The 19,381-nt window shown below is 40.8% G+C and overlaps 1 protein-coding gene across 2 annotated transcripts; it reads left to right on the top strand.

Moving 5' to 3' along the window:
* The first annotated feature begins 1,438 nt into the window (after window positions 1-1,438).
* Window positions 1,439-6,277, top strand: LOC116258335 (uncharacterized). 2 transcript variants are annotated; one of them, XM_031635435.2, is made up of 3 exons: window positions 1,439-1,696; window positions 5,284-5,384; window positions 5,831-6,277. In XM_031635435.2, exons 1-3 carry the CDS (start codon window positions 1,639-1,641, stop codon window positions 6,101-6,103), a joined length of 432 nt encoding a protein of 143 aa, XP_031491295.1. In that variant the 5' UTR covers window positions 1,439-1,638; the 3' UTR covers window positions 6,104-6,277. The 2 variants fall into 2 exon arrangements, with proteins under 2 accessions (XP_031491295.1, XP_031491294.1); XM_031635434.2 differs by having other exon boundaries at window positions 1,444-1,696; window positions 5,828-6,277.
* Window positions 6,278-19,381: the final 13,104 nt, after the last annotated feature.

Genomic DNA, 19,381 nt, shown 5'->3' with positions numbered 1-19,381 from the left:
AGTTTTGTAAGTTCATGTAGCTCATCCTGTTGAACCAGAATTGCACTTATTAGTTCCAAACACATAAGTAGAAGTATTTTTCATGGTTGGCCCCATGCATATGACAGAATTATCGAAAACGTATTTTGCATTGATGACAACCATATGCTCCATTATATTAAGTACCCACTTTGCTATATATTTTGTAGATTTGACATCATCATATAAATGTACATTTCATAATGTATGTATTAAAAAATAGTATACTTGTAAAGAGTGACAGTTGACTTGGAGAAAAATAAAGAATTTTTTTCTCTATTTCTAGTAGATGGAAATAAATGCTATACTTACAGCTAAGTTGGTTCACTCATAATGTCTAAAATTTAGTTGGAAATAAAGCTTTAATATTTTGATAGTAGAAACAATTTTAGGGAAAATGCAAAAACATGAAAAAAATAAACTTTGTTCGATTGCACTATGAGAGAACAAAGGTTTGCAACATCAACAGCTCGTACACAAGCATTAGGCAGGTTAGTGGAAGTATTTTATCTGCAAAATGAGGCAAAACTAGCAGAAAAACTCCTCGCAAATTAAGAGAAAAAGCTTGAAGTCGAAACCTAACGATAATTTCACTGAGCAAGATAAATTGCTTAGTAATCCGAGCTTGGGCCGATTAAAATTATATATATATATATATATATATATATATATATAAAATAAAATATTACAGTTACATATAAAAATCAATAAAATTAATATTAAAGAAATCGTATGGAACCAAAACGAGCTTACTCGGGCCCACCTGAACCAGCCAGATAAGTTGTCGGGCTAGCTCGGTGTCTTTTTTGGGGTCCGAGTTTGGTCAAGTATCGAATACCCGACCGATGCCGAGCTGACTGGAGTCCGGATTCACTCTACCTCCCCCTTCCGTTCGTGCAGCCGACGAAGCACGAACTTCAAACCACGATCAGAGCCTCTCTCTCCCCAAGGGGCAAGGACTCCCTTCACATTGATAGCCTCCTACGCAAGCAACACCAGCTTTCCATATAAATTTGGACGGGATCATAGAAAATAGAACGTTCTGCCTCATGTTTTACACTGTCCAAAGCATCTTAGACACCATATGAATTTAGTTTATCTTACCTTCTTGTATCCACTTCCAAAGAAACGTCCAATGCTATGATAAGATCCACATGGTTCTTCCAGTATTTACGTTCAACGTCATGGCATTTCTCACGCCTACCGAGGCGCAACCATTTTGAAGCATTTGAAACAAACGATCATGAGACACTATGTCAGTGACTCAAAAGCAGTGACGCTCTCTAAACGACATTCGTGCACGCCTGCCTTTAGATTGTGTTTGGATGATAAATAGTAGCAAACTAAACTCATATGGTTTGCTATCCATATTCGATGTGGATATACAGACGTGAGTAAGGATGCTATTGTAATTGTGGGCATGAACGGCCTTTTAAGGCAGGAGGCCCCGGTTTCGCGTGGCTTCTGCCTGTCCCTCTCTCTCCTTCTCTCTGTGTGCGAACGTTCAAGAAAGCGAGAACGGGGAGATATAGTGGGGAGGAAGATCAGGCGTGTGCCTCGAACCTGCCTGCCTTGCGCCCTGTCGCCGTAGAAATCCATGAGCGTCTGCGTCACCCTCATATGGACTCAACTCCGATCGATGATCCATCTCTTCACACCGCAGACGGCGACGAATGGGGTAAACAATATAAAACCCGCTCCCTTTCTTTGCTTTCCTGTTAAACGAGTTTCTGCTACGTCGCTTGCTTGTTGGTCTGGAGAATTTTTCGCCTCTCTTTGGTAATTGTTTCGCCTTTCCATTGGTTTTGGTATGCGAATTGAAGGCATTTTTTGTCGCTACTATTTTCTAATATGATTGCGAATGAATGGTAAATGATGGATACTGTGGTTTATGGATTTCGTGTGATATCGTTGAGACTGATTTCTGGATTGTCGATTGGGTTGGGACTTGGGAGCGGTAAGAAGATAAATCTCCTGTACGATAAGCTTAGAGCTTTGGGGTTACATCTCTCGACGAGTTTCTTATTGTGTTCCGATCCGATTTAGGCTCCAAATAAGTTATCGTTTCTTGGTTTCATTTCGTGATCAAGATTCGATATTTAGTTTTGCCTAAGGATTGGGGTTGGTAAGTACTCATACGTGGCAATGAAATTTTTTGGCTTTTTGTTTTTCATTGGGTCTGGCTTCTGGTTAACTGTAAAAACATCTGCCAGTTTCGAAGTTCAATCTCACCACCCTTCCTTGGTTGAGGCGTTATCACAGCATCATTTCATAGAGTTTCGAGTGCCGAGGTTCTTGAGATTGCATTATTAAGCTATCCTTTTAGGGCTGCAAAGGGCAGTCACGTTTTCAGTTTGTAAGTGGAGTTCAGATTTTTCTTTTTTTTCTTTTTTTTTCTTTAGTAATTTTATGTGGGTGAGATATTAAGAAATTTGGGGCTTCTTAGAATGAAGTTGGATTTATACATGTTTTTTAATTGGTATGTGTGGGTACGAGTTGGGAGTTGCCTAGTTGGGACCTTCTTGGGGTGGCTTCCTTTTTTCAGGCTTTCGGATAAAGATTTTGGAGTTTTATGTGGCTTTATAGGTGAACTTTTATGTGGTTTGCTAGGACTAACTTATCTTTGTTCAATACAGATTTTTTATTTTTGGGGCTCATTTTGTAACGCTGTAAATGACATTTTAAAAAGGATACTTTATCAGAACAACTTCTGAATCTTGTTGCTTGTTTGGTACAAGTTACTCAAAAGAATTGCATTATGAAACTGTGATTTTGGGGCTGCAAAATCTGTAGGTTTGAACAAGCAAAGTGAACTTGTGAAATTGTTTTAGAAAGCTATACCGCTGCTTGGGGTCCTAGGAAAATTCACTGGCTTGTTGTCTAGACATGAATGAAGCTTGGCAGCTTGGCACGCTTTCTGTTGATGCCCTCCCTTGTTCTTCCTTCAGTTTACCTTCTCTAAGAATGGGTACAAAATCTCTCACAACATATATTGCTCTTGTGCGTGGTTCTGTGAGATTTTATCATAATCATTTTACAAAGTAGATGTATGGTACAAAAACACTTTCAAACTAAATATTTTTATTTTCAAATAAAAACTATTGCAGTTTATGAATTTGTTTTGATCAAAATTTGTTTCTCAAGAATGTTGTCCAAATAGGCCTCGTTTTTTTGTTGGGTGGATTAAAAGCTTGTTTGTGAATTAATGTTTTCATTCATCTTCTTCCTTCAGTTTCATGAGATGCGAAGCTTACTCTTTCAGTTGAATGAGATGGAAATTCCACTGAAGGTGATCTCTCATTCTCTTATTAGGACAAGGATTTTGAAAGGGGAAAGAATGCTTGGATTCTGAGTTAGGTTTCAATTATACAAGCCAGACTCAGCCTTTTAGGTACCTTTATTCATTGTCATAGAAAACGCGTCTTAATCGAAAGAAACACGTTAAATACGTGGAAAACAAGTCAGCCATATAAAACGGCAATTAGACACGTCTTTTAAAAAAAAAACGCCAACAAATAAAAAACGGGTATTATACGCCCTATTATATGCGTTTTTTGGTATTTTTTATTAATTTTTATTTTTTTATAATTTTCAGGATTTTTGAAATTTTTTAAAAATTTGCTGAGATTTTCCCGAGATATACAACTTTCTGTATTATACTCAAGAAATTTCTCGCCATATAATACCCGTACACGATATATGTGACAATGGGCTTTATCATCTGCATATCAATTGTGGCATCCGATATGCATTTGTTCAAGACTTCAAGTGTTATTGCTGCAACGAGTTGCCTCTGATTCAGATCAGATATGCCCTAATTCTCATAAGTATGCATACAGCTAATCAAAACGCATGAAACAAGAATACCCTCAATTACTTTAATAAACTACACTCTTAACACACAAGGACGTCTGGATCTGGATACATTAGACCCAAATCTAGCACGTCAAACTTAGGAGGGGGGGTGGGGGGGTGAAGCAGGAGGGAGTGCTGTTTTGTGAAGATTATGGAACTTATATGGGGAAACATCTGTTTGTTTAAGTTTGATAGTCAAATTTCTGTTGCTGATGTCCTGTCTGTGTTATTTGAGCCATCTTCTAAATTTTCCTTTAATGTTCAATGTCCCACTTTCAGCACACTTCCATTCTTGTCCAAAGCTTGCACTATGATCTTTTTATGCAGCTTATTGCTGAGGATGTTGCTCCAACTGTAGTGTAGACAAGTGTGAAGGTCTGGTGCTGGTGTTTAATTGCCTCAGCCATCTTTTTTCTACTTGAGTGATGCCTAATTTGGCTGTATACAAATCGTACAAATGGTTGAAAGCATATTTGTTTTTGCTGTGTTGGTTTCTCATGTAAGGTTGTCATAAGCTAAAGTAACTTAGAGTTCATTATGAGACTGGTGGCTCATTTTGTGAAAAAAAATATTTTCCCTCAAGTGTGGCCAATAATGTGTATGACTTGATTGCTAAAATTCATGCCATTGATTTAATTGCCTGTGAAGTAACTTGCATGATCTACATGGTTGATTTTGTGATAAGCAACATCTAGATTGATTGTGATGCATATACAAATCTTCCTAAAGGTTTGCAGCTTGATTTTCATAGCTATGGTAGCCTCAAGGAGCCATAGTTTTCATGAGAAATCATTGTTCGAGTGTCCACTCTTAGCAAATGGATTTATCCTGTAAAACATCTATACAGTTAGATTAGTGAAGCGTTTTAGGAAGATCATGAGTTTCAGTTTTCATCTCTCTCTCTCTCAATGATCAATTGTGCAAAGTAAGTCGGTATCTGTAATTTTTTAAATATATGGTGTTTAGCACAATATGTTTTATGTAGAACATGCAAGGAGCACTGAGAATAATAATACTTGTTCAGATTGGCTTGTTTATGTATGGCAAACATGTCAGGGGTAGACTCACAAAGTCTTGCTTGATTATTTATTGTTTTAGTCTTTAACATATTGGTATTTTATTGTCATGGCCATAGAAAATATATCAATGACTAGTAGGCGGGACCTGTATTTGGATGAGTTGTTAAGCTTATTCAGGGACTTTGGTCCTCATAAAATGTGAAATTCCTTACATTGTTGCTGTGGCTAATCTCATGGTCTTAATGATAGGTTTATAGGGTATCAGCTGGGTCCAGATTTTTGTTTTTTTTTTCTGGAGCATTCTTGACTTTTGTTCACAAACTATGTCAGAACTCTATGCATGAATGCTTTGTGATTATTTGTTCTGACATGGTGCATTTCTGCCCTTCAGATGCTGATGGATTTGTGATTCCAAGCATAGCGGTAAGACAGCCAGATCTTGCCAAGCCAGATGTGCCAACCTTGAATAATAGTCAGAATTCATCGTTCAAGGTTAGTTTCATTGGGATAATAGCTATGGTATAGCTGGAGGCTAGCATGGATGAACTGTGTACTCTGAATGTTCCTGGACCCTAGTGAGAGATGCTGTCGTGATTGGTTTGGTGCCCCTCACCCCTTGTTTTTATACTTTATACATTTCTGCTTTCTTTAAATGGCATTCTTCACAAGTATCTCCAACATTTTGAAAATATCCTGATATTATTGCCATTTGAAGCCAATTTACTTTATAAACTATAGTTCTTTTTAAACAAGAAAAGGAAATCCACAATTATCCTCATTTTTCTAGATTTTGTAGAGTACCAGCATATACTTTTGATTTACTTCTCCCATTGCGGAAGTTCCAGCTCCTGCAACGAGGAGCTCTCTATGGAGTTCACTTTCTATCTTTTTTCTTTTAATACTTGAAGGAAGTTGAAGATTAGTACCATTTTCAGCAGGCTGTAAAGGACGAAGAGAACATCTATTTGGGTCCTCACGGTGCTCCTCCACGCGTGAAGCAACAAGAATTGAATTCTACTGGACGGAAACAACGACTCAAAAATAAACTAAAGGAAGCAGACAAGAGGTTCTCTGGCCCGGGGCGAGAAAATAAGGTTGAAAATCTGCGGGAGCTTGTGGGCAGCAAGGTAGGTGTGAAAATGACGAAGAGCTCGCCTCGTGATTGGCTGGATCCACACTGCCATGAATCTTTGTTTGAGAAGTCCCATTAGAAGCTTTCTATAAATTTTTTTATCTTGACTGGTCTTCTGAGCTGGAGGGTTGATTTCTTTCCCTTTTATACTTTGTGTGTTTCACTAGTTACTGAACTGCGGTATATATGTTTCTAGAAGAATCTTCTGAGACTTTTATCATTGCTAATTGTCAAGTACTGCACCTTAAAATTATGTTGCGTGGCAGATTCTCGCGTTTTCGTTCCTTTTTTTTTGGGGGGGGGAGTTTCTGCACGTTCCGAACGGTGATGGTAATTTGTGGATTTCTTGAAGGGTGTTTTCATTCAATTGGGGAAATGTTCAGTTTTGTTGCCACTTGCCAGAGTGCTGGTTAGGGCTGCGAAATGGATAAAGCAGTCTGCGGTGCTGCTGGACTTGGTTCCCGGACAATGGTAATTACGTTCGTCGGATTAGGTGGGCAACCACAGCTGGTTCGCATGTTCAAAAATAAGCCAGAGCACGGAGGTTTGTTTCACGTTCGGAACATGTGTGTGTGTGTATGTACTATATATATAAAGGGTGGGTGGATTGGTGACAACGAAGATTTGTGTACACAAGAATCAAACAAACAGTGTATCTTATTGGGTCCCTTGCTCAAGAAGTGCATCTCATTGGGTCCCTTGCTTGACCCTGCTCTTGCTTGACCTTATCTCCTGTTTGACTTTGATGAGTGGATAAGGAAGTGTAGGGCTCATGGAAATCAAATAGAGATGACCCCCTGCCAGCAACCAATGTGCATTGGAGACTCTTGGAAGTCAAATTTGAGACGTGTCTCTGTCTACTCTTAACATGCACACGAATGTTTTGTCGTAGACGTATGATAGAAAAAAAAGACACTGCATGAATGTGGTGTATATACTTGAAACCTCAGGTCAAGAAGATTTATATCTTTTTCCAATTTTATAAGTGGAGAAAGTTCTAACTTGAAGATGCCAAAGGTAGAATCTAAGAATCACTTTTAAGAACAGCAATGACTGTCGCTCCATCTTATGTGTCCCAAAAATTAACCTTGCCAATTTGCGTCAAGAGAAAAAAAAAAGTTGAGGGTTTCCATAGCAAAGCTGAGTGGTGAAGCCATATTATGGTTTTGCAAGGTGCCATGGTAGGAGAAGGTCGCGTGCTCTTCGCTTCCATGTAATTAGATTAAAAATATCAAGCAGTATTAGGAGGAAAACAAGGATGCCTTCGTGGAGTAGGCTCTGGCCATAGAATATTGTCATCAAGGGAAAAATTCTCCAATCCACCAAACTGGCCTATGTTGGCTTTTAACTGCATTTGTACCCTTCAAATAATGCTTTCTTGCTGCAACCGCAATCTGAGTGGCCACTTGGGCGTCCAGTCTAAGATCCAGGGAACCGGGATGAGATCAAATTAAGTTTAAGCATATGTCATGTGCACCTTTTTCTCCTCTTCATTTGTGGCCGAAAAATGTCAAGATATTATTGCTGAACCTGATGTATAGCGAGACGGATGTTCCATGCACATATGGAGAAAGCTAGTTTCCTACTTGTTTCTGAACAGCCCTCGTTTGTACTACCCCAGAACCACCATTTTAGTTCCCTAGGATATTTCTAGTAGGAGAATACCAAATTAGATTTCTAATGTGATGGCAGCAATTAGACAAATCAATAAAGAAAATGTAGGAGTTACATTCAGCTTGCATCTTAGACTTCACATTTATTAGCTAAGCTGGATTAAATGCATTACGTCTCGTCAGCTCTCAGGTGCTGCAATGCTATGTTCATCATCTGTATAATTGCATTAAGTTCCAAAAATCACTTCAACACGTTCATTCAGTTCTGATGGGTTTCTACGTTCAATAATTCAGATAGTGATGGTAAAAGAACGTCAGAAGACTGTTGTTGTTGTCTCGGTCACAATAGGGTTCACTGATGCTCTAACCAACCGCGAATGTTAGTTGCCAACAGTGGCGTGTGGTTGTGTATAGAGTCACAAAAGGATGTACTGACGTCTCCTTACCGTCAGTGATGACCATATAATACAATGCTATAGCATGTCGTTAGTACTATTAATGAAGAGAATGTACCGTCACTTAATTGTTCAGTCATCCCTGATCAATATCTCTAGTATTTTATCATCAGTGTTAGGTTCACTGTTGACAGAAACCCATCAGTGTTGATGTGATATTGTGATAGTATTCTTTGGCCGAATGTCATCAGAAAAGGTGTGATTGACACTGCATTGTATCGTCAGTGAAAGTGACCCCTTTTTTGTAAGGCTGGGCATCGGGCCGGCCCGGCCCGATAAAAATGTAAAAATGAAGCCCAATAACTTAAACGGGCCGGCCCGAGGCCCGGCCCGTTTCTAAACGGGCTGGGCCGGGCCCAAGTCATATCGGGCCTCGGGCTTCGGTCAAGGCCCGAGGCCCGGCCCGGCCCGATTAATAATGGGCCGGGTGGGCTGAGATGGGCTTCGGCCCGGCCCGTTATTGAAAAAACTCAGACACAACGAATGCAGGAGGCAACACAATTTACAGCTTCAGATGATGAAACACCATGGAGTATCAAGTTCTTTTATAGGCACATTGATAGTTTACAGACTGAAGACCTTTACGGCAGCCGGCACACGGTCACCGGAGAAGGCAGCCGATGGCGACGGCGACGACCGGAGGAGCAGCCGATGGGCGAAGAGGAGGCAATGCCGCAAATGCAATCTCTCGAGCCTCGACCGGCGACGGTGACGACGGAAGGTCGAAAATTAAACCCTAACTCTCTAAGCTCAAGTTCATTTTTATTTAACCCTAGGTCCCTAACGAGTAACGAAGTTCATTTAAAAAAAAAAAAACAACGGGCTTCGCGGGCCGCCGCCGATCAAAGCGGCTGGCCCGCGCCCGGCCCGTTAGTTACCGGGCCGGGCCGAGCCCGGTAACTAACGGGCCGACTACTATAAAAGCAAGGCTCGGGCCCGGGACCGAGTCGGGCCGGGTACCGGGTACCCGGCGACGGCCCGGCCCGGTGCCCAGGCTTACTTTTTTGGAATGTTTGTTGTCAATGTAAGCAAATATCGCTACAATTGACATGTACAGAACATGTTTGCATATGAAAACTGTAAACACTTAAATATGGCAACTGATATAGATGAGAAGAAAAATACTTATATTTATCTTTATAAATGTATACATTGATACAATGTTTCATAAACAGAAAAATAAAAGAAGCTGCCTGACTTTTCTATAACATTGTCAGCACATTTACATGAATGTCAAAGTTATACATCGATACTATGTTTCATAGTAAAAGAAAGGGGGGAGAGGGGAAGTAACACGACAGTAGAAATTGTTGGCTAGCATGTACTTTAGCATCATGTGTCCCATTGCTGCTGACTGAATCCCTACTCAACATTAAAAAATGTAGCAAAAATTTAGTTAGAGCAACAACAAAAATAACAGATGGGTGTATTGAGAAGAAACTATTGGTTAACTTGAGCAATTGAACCTATGGTGCTATCAGGGGGGTGTGCAAATAGAAAACTCTAATCCAAGGTTATGACAGGGGTCATAATACCTAGATGCTCATAGAGCCATGATCTATGTGACGGTGGTAAGACTGGGAGGGTTGCGTACCCGTACCGGTACACCAGTATGGGAAAATAACCGTAGGTAAGTCTGGATCGGTTTTAAGTCGGAACCGATCCAAACCATTTTCTTAATCTTCAAAGTTCAAAGTACCCGACGCCTCTTCCTCTTCCTCTTCCTCTTCCTCCTCTTTGACTTGTTCTTCATTCCCCAGCACACCAGTTCTAGAACTGGGCATCGGGCCGGCCCCGCCCGATAAGAGCCCTGCTCGGGTCTGCCCGACCCCTGAAACCCGAGCCTGCGTTTGGTCCACAAGAGAAGGTCATGGTCGACAGCAGTGGGGAGCTTTGCCAGCTGGCGGTGGCAACTGGCGTCTGTCTTCACCGGCAGCATAAGTGTTTTTTTCTATATTTCCATTTGACCATTTTTTAAGGGTTTCTGCCTTAGTATTGTTCTTCAAAATCTTCCCTCCATCAGTTCTTCACTATCTACTGCTACCGTTTTGGATGATCATCTGCCGCTGTTGCCATTCTGCATAATCATTTGTCGTTCTTCAAAACTTGTCGATTTGCCCTTTTTTTAGGTTTGTGTAAAACTGTAAATATCGTTAATTTTATATAAGTAATGAATGTTTCCCCTCTTTCTTTGTTATGCTTCCAAAACCTACCGAGTACCGATTTGCCCTCGTGCTTATGCCGTTGCTGTTAATTTTTGCATAACCTTGTTATGTCGTTAAGTGTTAATCGTTATGCCCTCATAGTTCTGCCTATTATGCAACATAAATATGTCTTTCTATTATATTTATGTTGCTTGTTTATTTAATTAACTTTGTTACAGTATTTATGTCTTTTAACTTAAGGTCTATTTATGTCTTACTTAAAGTCTATTTAAGCTTTTTTATGAGATTATACGTATGATTTTTTTTTTTGAATTTATAAATTTTGCCATACCGCCGTACCCAAATTTTGAAGATTGTGGTACTTGTACCTGCTTCCACATGTACCGTGACAGGTTGTTATGCATACCGACTTTCTCATTAGAAATTTATTCAATCTAGGTGGTAGCGTCTACTACCCTGTTCCCACCCAATACAAGCAAAAACCCAGACCCCCACACACTATACTCACCCAAATCCCAGATTAGGGTTCCCTCCAAAGGGAACAACTACCCCAAAACTCAAGGATAACCCCAATTACTCTCCCGACTCTTATATATATTCATGGATCTGTCCATTGGGCCCGATCTGCTACCCCAGACCCAGAGATTGTCAAATACCCCCACCCCCCCCCCCCCCCGAACACCTCGTCCTCAAGATGGAGTAAAGTTCTCTTGGTTGTGGTACGGTACCCCTTCAAATTGCCAGTCATTGTGTACCCATGACTTCTGTCTAGAGCTGTTAGTTCGGTTGTCAGATTGAGTCTCAATGCCCACAATAGTTTACTTAAAAGTTTCAATTTGACCTCAAAGAATGATTATTTCATCTTTGTAACCACAACCACAAGGTAGAAGTAGGGGTAAACAACGAGTCAAGCTACTTGAGCTCGACTTGTTAAAGCTCGCCTCGTGAACGAGTTTGAGCGGAGTCATTTGTTTAACGAGTTAAACTCGAGTTCATGAGTCGACTTGTTCAAATAATCGAGTTGAGTTCGACCTCAATACGTAACTGTCAAGTCGAGCTCGAGCCTTAATCGAGTTTGTCGAGCCTTAATCAAGTCGATATATTCAAGCAAGTTTACGAGTTTGTCGAGCCTTAATCGAGTTGAGCTCGAGCTCAACATGTAAGAATATCAATTCTATTCAAACGAGTTTATTGAGCCTTAATCGAGTCGAGCTCGAGCTCAACACGATGAATATCAATTTTATTCGAACAAGTTTGTCAAGCCTTAATCGAGTCGAGCTCGAGCTGCTTCCGTCAAGCTATTCTCAAGCTCGAGATGAGTTGAGCTCAAGGTTTCATTAGTCAAGCCATACTCGAACTGACTGAACTCGGGCTCGACTTGGCTCGTGTTCACCCCTAGGTAGAAGTTTTCAAACTGCTTCTTTTGTTGACCTTCCATGTAGAAAAATATGACCACCTGCTGCAACACTAAAATAGGAATTGTTGGTAGTGGGAGCGGGGCAACATCATAACTGAACTGGTATGTCAGAAGAAAGACATTGATTGCAAGAGGTACTCCAAAATCACCAACCACAACAATTGGTGTTAAGGATGACTATCTCCAATCATGTTTGTTGCATTTGTTCTTGGGTCCCAACTCTCCCAGTTGATGACCAGCAACTGAGCAACATGAAAGGAGCGACGAGCCCCAATTTCTTTCATTTCTTTCAACGCCCTTAAGTCCAAGCCCTGTGCTCATACACAATGTACCAAATGCATCCATCTCTTCTAGTGGAATGTGTACCAGCTTGGCCATAATTAAGTGTGGAATTGGATACATTAGTGACGTCTCCAAACCCCGAGTTTCCTGGAATGGATAGTAGGAGAGTCTCTTGTATGCTGGTTTAAGAGGTAAGATAGTAGAAAACTTTTTACTATAATGAAAATTATGAGAGTACCTTGATACACAAGCAACTCATGCTCGCTTGAATCATCAAGGTAAATAACATGTGTTCTCAAGTCCACATTACACTCTGTCGCTAGATTTCTGCTGCAATGAGTAACAATGTTGTTGAGAGTTGAAGACAAGAAAGTAGGATTCCTCCACAACCTTTCTTCTTGAAGCACTTGAAGGTTTGTGTCTGTAGCTTGGGCTAGTCACCCTGATAAATGCTCAAGGGTTGCCTTTCTTGCTTTGCCTTTCAATAATAACTCGATTTAACCTTGGGAGTAGAAGACAAGCAGGCAAGGTCCATATCTCTGCAGCCGAATGGAAACAAGGCAGTAGTCATCGTCCCTCTCCAAAAAACCTTAGAGGTCATTTGATGACCACAGGACACGCGGAACGGAATGCGTGTCCTGTCTAATCAAATTTTTCATCAAACATTGTCCAACTAGACATCAGTATAAATTGTTTTTTTGTTCCATTCCGTTCTGAGCTAACCCTCGAAACAGACAGAATACTCTCCCTCTCCCACCCCAACGACCACGAGCCCTCGATGCCATCTCCTTCTCCTCCATCTCTGCCACCATCTCCGCTGCCTTTCTCCTCATCTCCGCCCCCATGCTGCCTTTCTCCTCTATCTCCGCCCTCAAGCTGCCTTAGCCCCTTCTCCTTTGTCTCCTGAGCCCTAGCCCTTTCTGGTTTCAGGCCCGCCGGAGTCACTGAGGGAGTTATCTGCACCCGTTGGTCTTTGCCGTTTATCGGCCTCTTCAGTTGGAAGAAGGAAGAAGGAGAGAAAGACGTGGAGCTTTCTGATTCCGAGTGATTGAAGGTTTCAGCAGCGGCAGTGAAGTCAGTAATCCTCTCTCTTTTTCTCCCTCTTTTTCCTGAAACTGTAGTTGGTACTTGTTACTGTGCTTGAGCTTAGTCTCTGTTGTTTTGAGCCAGAGTATGCATGTACCCCTTCCAGATTATGGTTCTTAATCGAGAGTTCCACTTACGTCTTGGTTTAGTACCAGATTATTTTCATAGTATTCCTTGACTTAATGCAATTTTTCTCTGTTATGTTTTAAAAATGTGTTGTTTTGATTTGGCAGCAACAAGGAGGCTTGCCATAGGATCTTTCACGAAAATGAAAATTTTTCCTCAATTGCTGTCATGGCAAGACAACACTTGTTCCACTAAGATCCAAATTTTTTTAAGGTTGCATCTGGTTAATGTTTTCGGAAATTCTTGTTACTGACAGCAAAAGGAAACAGAATAACCATAGGATGAACAATGGAAAAGGAACAATGCATCGGTTTCTCATGTTGCACAGCCTGCATCAGATCCGTCATTTGGAGTTACTATTGCATTTGTTTGAAGCTTCATATTAGTTCCTTCAGTTCTTCAGGTGTTTGAGTTTTTAATGGAAATTTTCAGTTGACTTTGTCCATCATGATATTAGTTTAAAAGGCTAGTCTGATTCTTCAAATATTTTTCACTTTTCAACAATAAGCTATGCAGTATGAACTTGTGAACTATCTCGCTTCCCTTATGACCCAAATATTGGATGGTTGTGTGTGCCTTTTCTTACTTTATCATATTAATGATGGTTGGTGATTCTTTATTTGCAGAACATTGCAAAGTTAGGCAGCCTTAGAGTGCCTAGCGCTTTTTACTTTATGTGTAACTTCTGTTTTTTGTTTTTAGGTAGCATAGCTCAGCTGAGCCTTAATAGTTGCTGAAGATCATCTTTTGTCTTATGCTGACTTTTATGCAGGTGCACATCCATAGGGAGCATTTATGACACTGTTCCTGATTCGTTATTGTCTGTTAGCGATTCATCTAGCTCCAAAGCTAGCTTCAGGCCAGCATATTTGCTTGCAGATGGAAGACTTGAAAGAGCTGGAAGAGTTAAAAAGATAGCTCATCCCACCCATGAAAAGATACATGTTATGAGCAATGGGATGAACAAAGTCGGCACCGATTCAAAGAGTTTGCTGACAGCATCACTTGTTGCCATTGGTGATGAGATCTTGGATGGACTTCGCCTCTAATATTACATTGTTGGATTTAAGTTGATTCTGCATTTTTAAAGAACAACAAGAAGAAGAAACATGCTTCCCTTTTTGGAAATGAGCTTCTCATATATAGGGAAGCCAGGAGATGCAAGGGCAAAGTGAGCTTTGCTATAAAAGAATGAGGAGGGAAGCATGTTTCCTTACATAAATAGTGTTTTCCTTCTAGTTTTAAATTATCGTATTTTGCACTTCTAAAGTGCAGTTTGCGGGTGGCACTTTTTCCTGCTTCTTATGGCACTTCTGCTGGTCCTTGTATATTGCCACCTAATGTGCATATTAGTATGACAAGCTATAACTTGGATCTGATAATATTGCTGGAAGTTCATTCAATGTAGCTTTTTAATGCTACAAACTGTATATTGAACATAATAACATAGTTATTAGTTGCTTTTGTTAAGATTGTATGAATTGGATCGGGTCTGTCTAGACCAGATCCATCTTGCCCACATACGCAAACATAATGGGTGGTGGCATACTTGTAAATACTTGTTGTTTTCTGTATTTACTTGTAACATAAATTAGGTTATATCAATGACAAAGAGGAAGGGCCATAGTTGCTGCCCTCTTTTCTTTTCTCTCTCTATTGCACGTGCAGTCATCTCCTTTTCTTCTTCTCCTCTCACATCTACAAAAGATTCCATCCAGTGGTTTGGTATTATATCTTAAAATCTTACATGGTATCAGAGCCAGGTTGTTGCCACTAAGATTGTCCGGTAAGAAGTTTCATTCTATGCCCTAATTTCTGTTTTCTGTCCTAACCCTAAAATCCTTGATCTCTGCCCTACCCTAAAATTTCTGCCATGTTTTTTGTTTTTCTGCTCTAACCCTAAAATCTTTGACCTAACCTAAAATCTTTGATCTCTGCCCTTGTTCTTGACGTCTGCCTTAATCTAAAATTCCCTGTTGTTCTGGTTGCTATCGTCTACCCTAGTACCTATCGTAAGCCTTCATCCTTATACGTTTAGCCTCAAAATCAACCATGGACGATCACAACCGCAATTCTTCCATATTGTCGTCTAGTTTCCTCTCCCAACTCATCTCCCAAAAGTTGAATCACACCAACTATTTGACTTGGAAACGTCAAATAATCCCTTTCATCAAGAGTCACCGTCTCTATGGGCATCTCAATGGCACCACACCTGCGCCACCTGAATGGATCATGCGAGAGGTGAAGAATGATGCAGGCAAATTCAAGAAATTATTGCTGAAATTAATCCTGAATATGAAACGTGGATGGCACATGATCAGTCCCTTGTAGCATATATCACCTCCACATTATCAAAAGAAGTTCTGGCGGGCGTTGATGATGATCTTTCAGCACTTGAGTTGTGGAATGTACTCGCTACCGCGTATTCTCAAGTATTGGAAGCGAGATTCCTACAACTCAAGAGGCAATTTCAGGATATCAAGCAAGGAACACGTTCAGTTTTGGAATACATACATAAAATAAAAAATGTCAGTGACCAGCTTGCAATCATCAGACACCCAGTCAGTGACAAGGGCAAGGTACAACAAGCTTTGAGTGGTTTGGGGTCAAATTTGATGTTTTTTGTACTACTTTAGAGGCATACCATGTTCTTCCCTCCTTTGAAGACCTGAAAGCAAAATTGATTCTACATGAAGCAAGTCGTGTACAACGACAAGAATTATTTCCTTCTGGCAATCACAATGTATTAGTCACCAGGACCCATGCTTTGCAAGGAAGCCGTCCTAAGGTTTGGAACTCATAGGCAGGCATGGGGAGAGGTATTCTTCCAACGCCAAATACAAATGCTTAGACAAATGTACCAAGAATGATACCTACTTGTTTTTATTGCAATAAGAGAGGTCATGTGAAGTCATAATGTTGGCATGACCCTCAAAACAAGGGAAAACAAGTCAGGCGTGACAAGAAGGCAGCAGGGTCAACTGTATCGAACACGATTGCAGCATCAAACATTCCTTTTGATGTGCAACAAATTTTAATGACAGCCTTGTCTAAAGTCAATCTTAAGCAAAATGAAGAAGGACAATGGTATATGGATTCTGGTGCTGCAGCCCACATGACCGATGATGCAGGTAAACTTTCTATTGCTCTCCCTTATTTAGCTAAAGGCTCAGTTGTCACAGGAGATGGTTCCCATCACAAAATATCACATATTGAAAATGCACCCATATCCATGGCTCATTCCTCCATACCTTTAAAGAATGTTTTTGTTGTTCCAAACGTCAAGAAAAATATTATTTGTGTCAAAGCTTATTGATGATACTCATTCCTCTATTGAGTTTACTCCTTCTTCTGTTTATGTCAAGGATGCTCGAACCAAGAAGACATTCGCTGAGGGTGTTCGCAAAGGAGACATGTACGTCATTGAAGAAGCTCCAAAGGTATCCAAGTCTTGTGTTTCAGATTCATCTTTTCTCAGTCATAGTGAAGTCAATATAGCATAGTATGATAAGCCATCCATTTGGCATGGTCGTTTAGCACATTGTGGTTGGTCTTTCATTCAAAGTCTTGTTGCAGACTGAATATTACAAAAGTCTAGTCTAAGTCCAGTAAATGAGTCTTCGCATGTGCTCAAGTTGTCATATGTGTAAGAGCCATGCTCTTCCTTTTCAGTCAATAAATAAGCGAGCTTCGAAGTTATTTGATACGATATATTTTGATGTTTGGGGGCTTGCTCCTATTTTTTCTTCTTCCGGGAGTAGATATTATGTTGTTTTTATTGATTATTGTTCTCGTTACACTTGGATTCACTTCATGAGAAGCAAATCAGAGGTTTTTCGCTTGTTCACTCAACTCCATGCCTTGGTCCAAAACAAATACTCTAATAATATCGTGCATTTTCAATGTGATGGTGGTGGTGAGTTCATTTCAAATGAATTTACTGAGTACTTACTAAATCATGGGATCACTAGACAGATTTCCTGTCCACACACACCACAACAGAATGGTATTGCTGAAAGAAAACATAGGCACATAGTTGAAAGTGTACTAAGTGTGATGCATGACACAGATCTACCCATGAATTTGTGGACTGAAGCTTTTCATACTGCTGTTCATATCATTAATCGACTGCCATTGTCTCTACTTGAAGGAAAATCCCCTTTCTTTATTTTACACCAAGAACAACCAAATTATAATAAACTACATGTTTTTGGGTGTGTCTGTTATGTACATGTTGATGTTTACTTGAGAAATAAGTTTCAAGATCGAACTCTTATGTGCAGATTTGTGGGTTATGTAGAAAATTATAAGGGCTATAGATGTTTCAATCTAAAGACCGGGTGCATGTATATTTCACAACAAGTTGTTTTTTATGAGCTCAGTTTGAAGGATTTAAAGGAGCCATAGGCAACACTTAATGTAAGAAATGATGTATATGATTCATGGCTGAATGCTGAAATATTAAGCCAAGGGACTGATACTGTCACGGGCCGAGTTTCTCCAGCCCGCGCGGCGCCGAAGGCGTTCCCCAAAGCCTTCGGCCAACCGTCTCTCTCTTAAGCTAGCGGAAGCATTCATCTTTTCTTCAGGACTATGGACTAGACGAGGAGTGCTAAGCACTCGACACACCATCACCCAGGTTTATCCCATTGTCGGCCATCGGCAAGCCGTGGCCATGAGGTCCTTTCAAAACTTCGCCATTCCTCCAAGTGCCTATCTACATCCAAACAAAATCTGGGTGGGGGTAGACTTCCCTTGGGAGGAAGTCCCCAACCGAAGCCAGTTGACGACTATATGTCATTAAGTAAGGCGGCCGACCATCACCCTACTCGACGATGAGCATTCACTTGCTCACCCCCGCGTGACTCTACGCGGTTGTGGAATGCAGCGTATGCACCCACTGGGGGAATTGTCTCTAACCCACGCGCAACCCCTTGTGTATCCAAATACTACGCGTGGGGAACCCACTGGATTCCCCAACGATGGACTTGCACTTCCAAAGGGACCGCTGATCTTGATGCATTTAAACGCCTTGTCACTGCACCACCGTGCTGCACATTCCACGTGCATTGCTTTCTGCTTGACTCGGCGATCGATTGATCCCACATGCTTTCCAACTATGCCTAAGCTGGCCAAGCAGCATCACCTTTTACTGGCTTGGTCAGGCCAGACACAGTCGACCGGCAACACTCTCCCACCGCCAAAATCGTCACTGACCTAGTGTTGCCGGTCGACTGTGTAATATCTCACCTTTACACGTCCAGATATAGTGTATATAGTGAATCAAATGTCTCAGTTTATGCATGCACCATGCACCCACAGAATGGCATATGGATGCTACCAAACGCATTTTGCATTACCTTAAGGCTACTTTTGGGGATGGACTCGTTTACACAAGACAGTCAACTATTTTAAATGGACATAACATTTCCACATACACTGATGCACACTGGGCAGGTGATCCAGACGATAGACTATCAGTTTCAGGTTATTGTCTCTTTCTTGATTCCAATCTTATTTGTTAGAGTAGTAGGAAACAACGTTCCGTTGCCAGATCCAGCACTAAGGCAAAATATAGGGCAATGGCTGCAGGCACAGCTGAAGCCTCATGGTTACATCATCTGCTTGAGGAACTCTCCCTTCCCATTGTTCAGTCATCTTTATTCTGTGACAACCAAAGTGCGATCAAGATTGCTTTCAATTCTGTTCTACATAATCGCACTAAAATATAGAGATTGATCAATACTTCATTCGTCAAAAGGTCGAGGAAGCCGAGATTGTTCCTGGTTATATAGCCATGTCTCAACAAGTAGCTGATCTTTTTACCAAGGGGCTCACAGAACACCATTTTTGGGAATTGAAGAACAAGTTGTGCATGATCAAACCTCATGCACAATTTAAGGGGGGCTGTTAAGATTGTACGAATTGGATCGGGTCTGCCTAGACCTGATCCATCTTGCCCACATACGCAAACATAATGGGTGGTGGCATACTTGTAAATACTTGTTGTTTTCTGTATTTACTTGTAACATAAATTAGGTTATATCAATGACAAGGAGGAAGGGCCACAGTTGCTGCCCTCTTTTCTTTTCTCACTCTCTCTATGCACGTGCAGTCATCTCTTCTTCTCCTCTCGCATCTACAAAAGATTCCATCCAGTGGTTTGGCGTTATATCTCAAAATCTTATAGCTTTACTTTTATCTTTTCCTATT

This window comes from Nymphaea colorata, chromosome 8 (genome assembly GCF_008831285.2).
Source record: "Nymphaea colorata isolate Beijing-Zhang1983 chromosome 8, ASM883128v2, whole genome shotgun sequence".
In the NCBI taxonomy this organism is placed as follows: Eukaryota; Viridiplantae; Streptophyta; class Magnoliopsida; order Nymphaeales; family Nymphaeaceae; genus Nymphaea; species Nymphaea colorata.
Note: the sequence above shows the minus strand (reverse complement) of the source record. Positions and strands in the feature narration are given on the sequence as shown.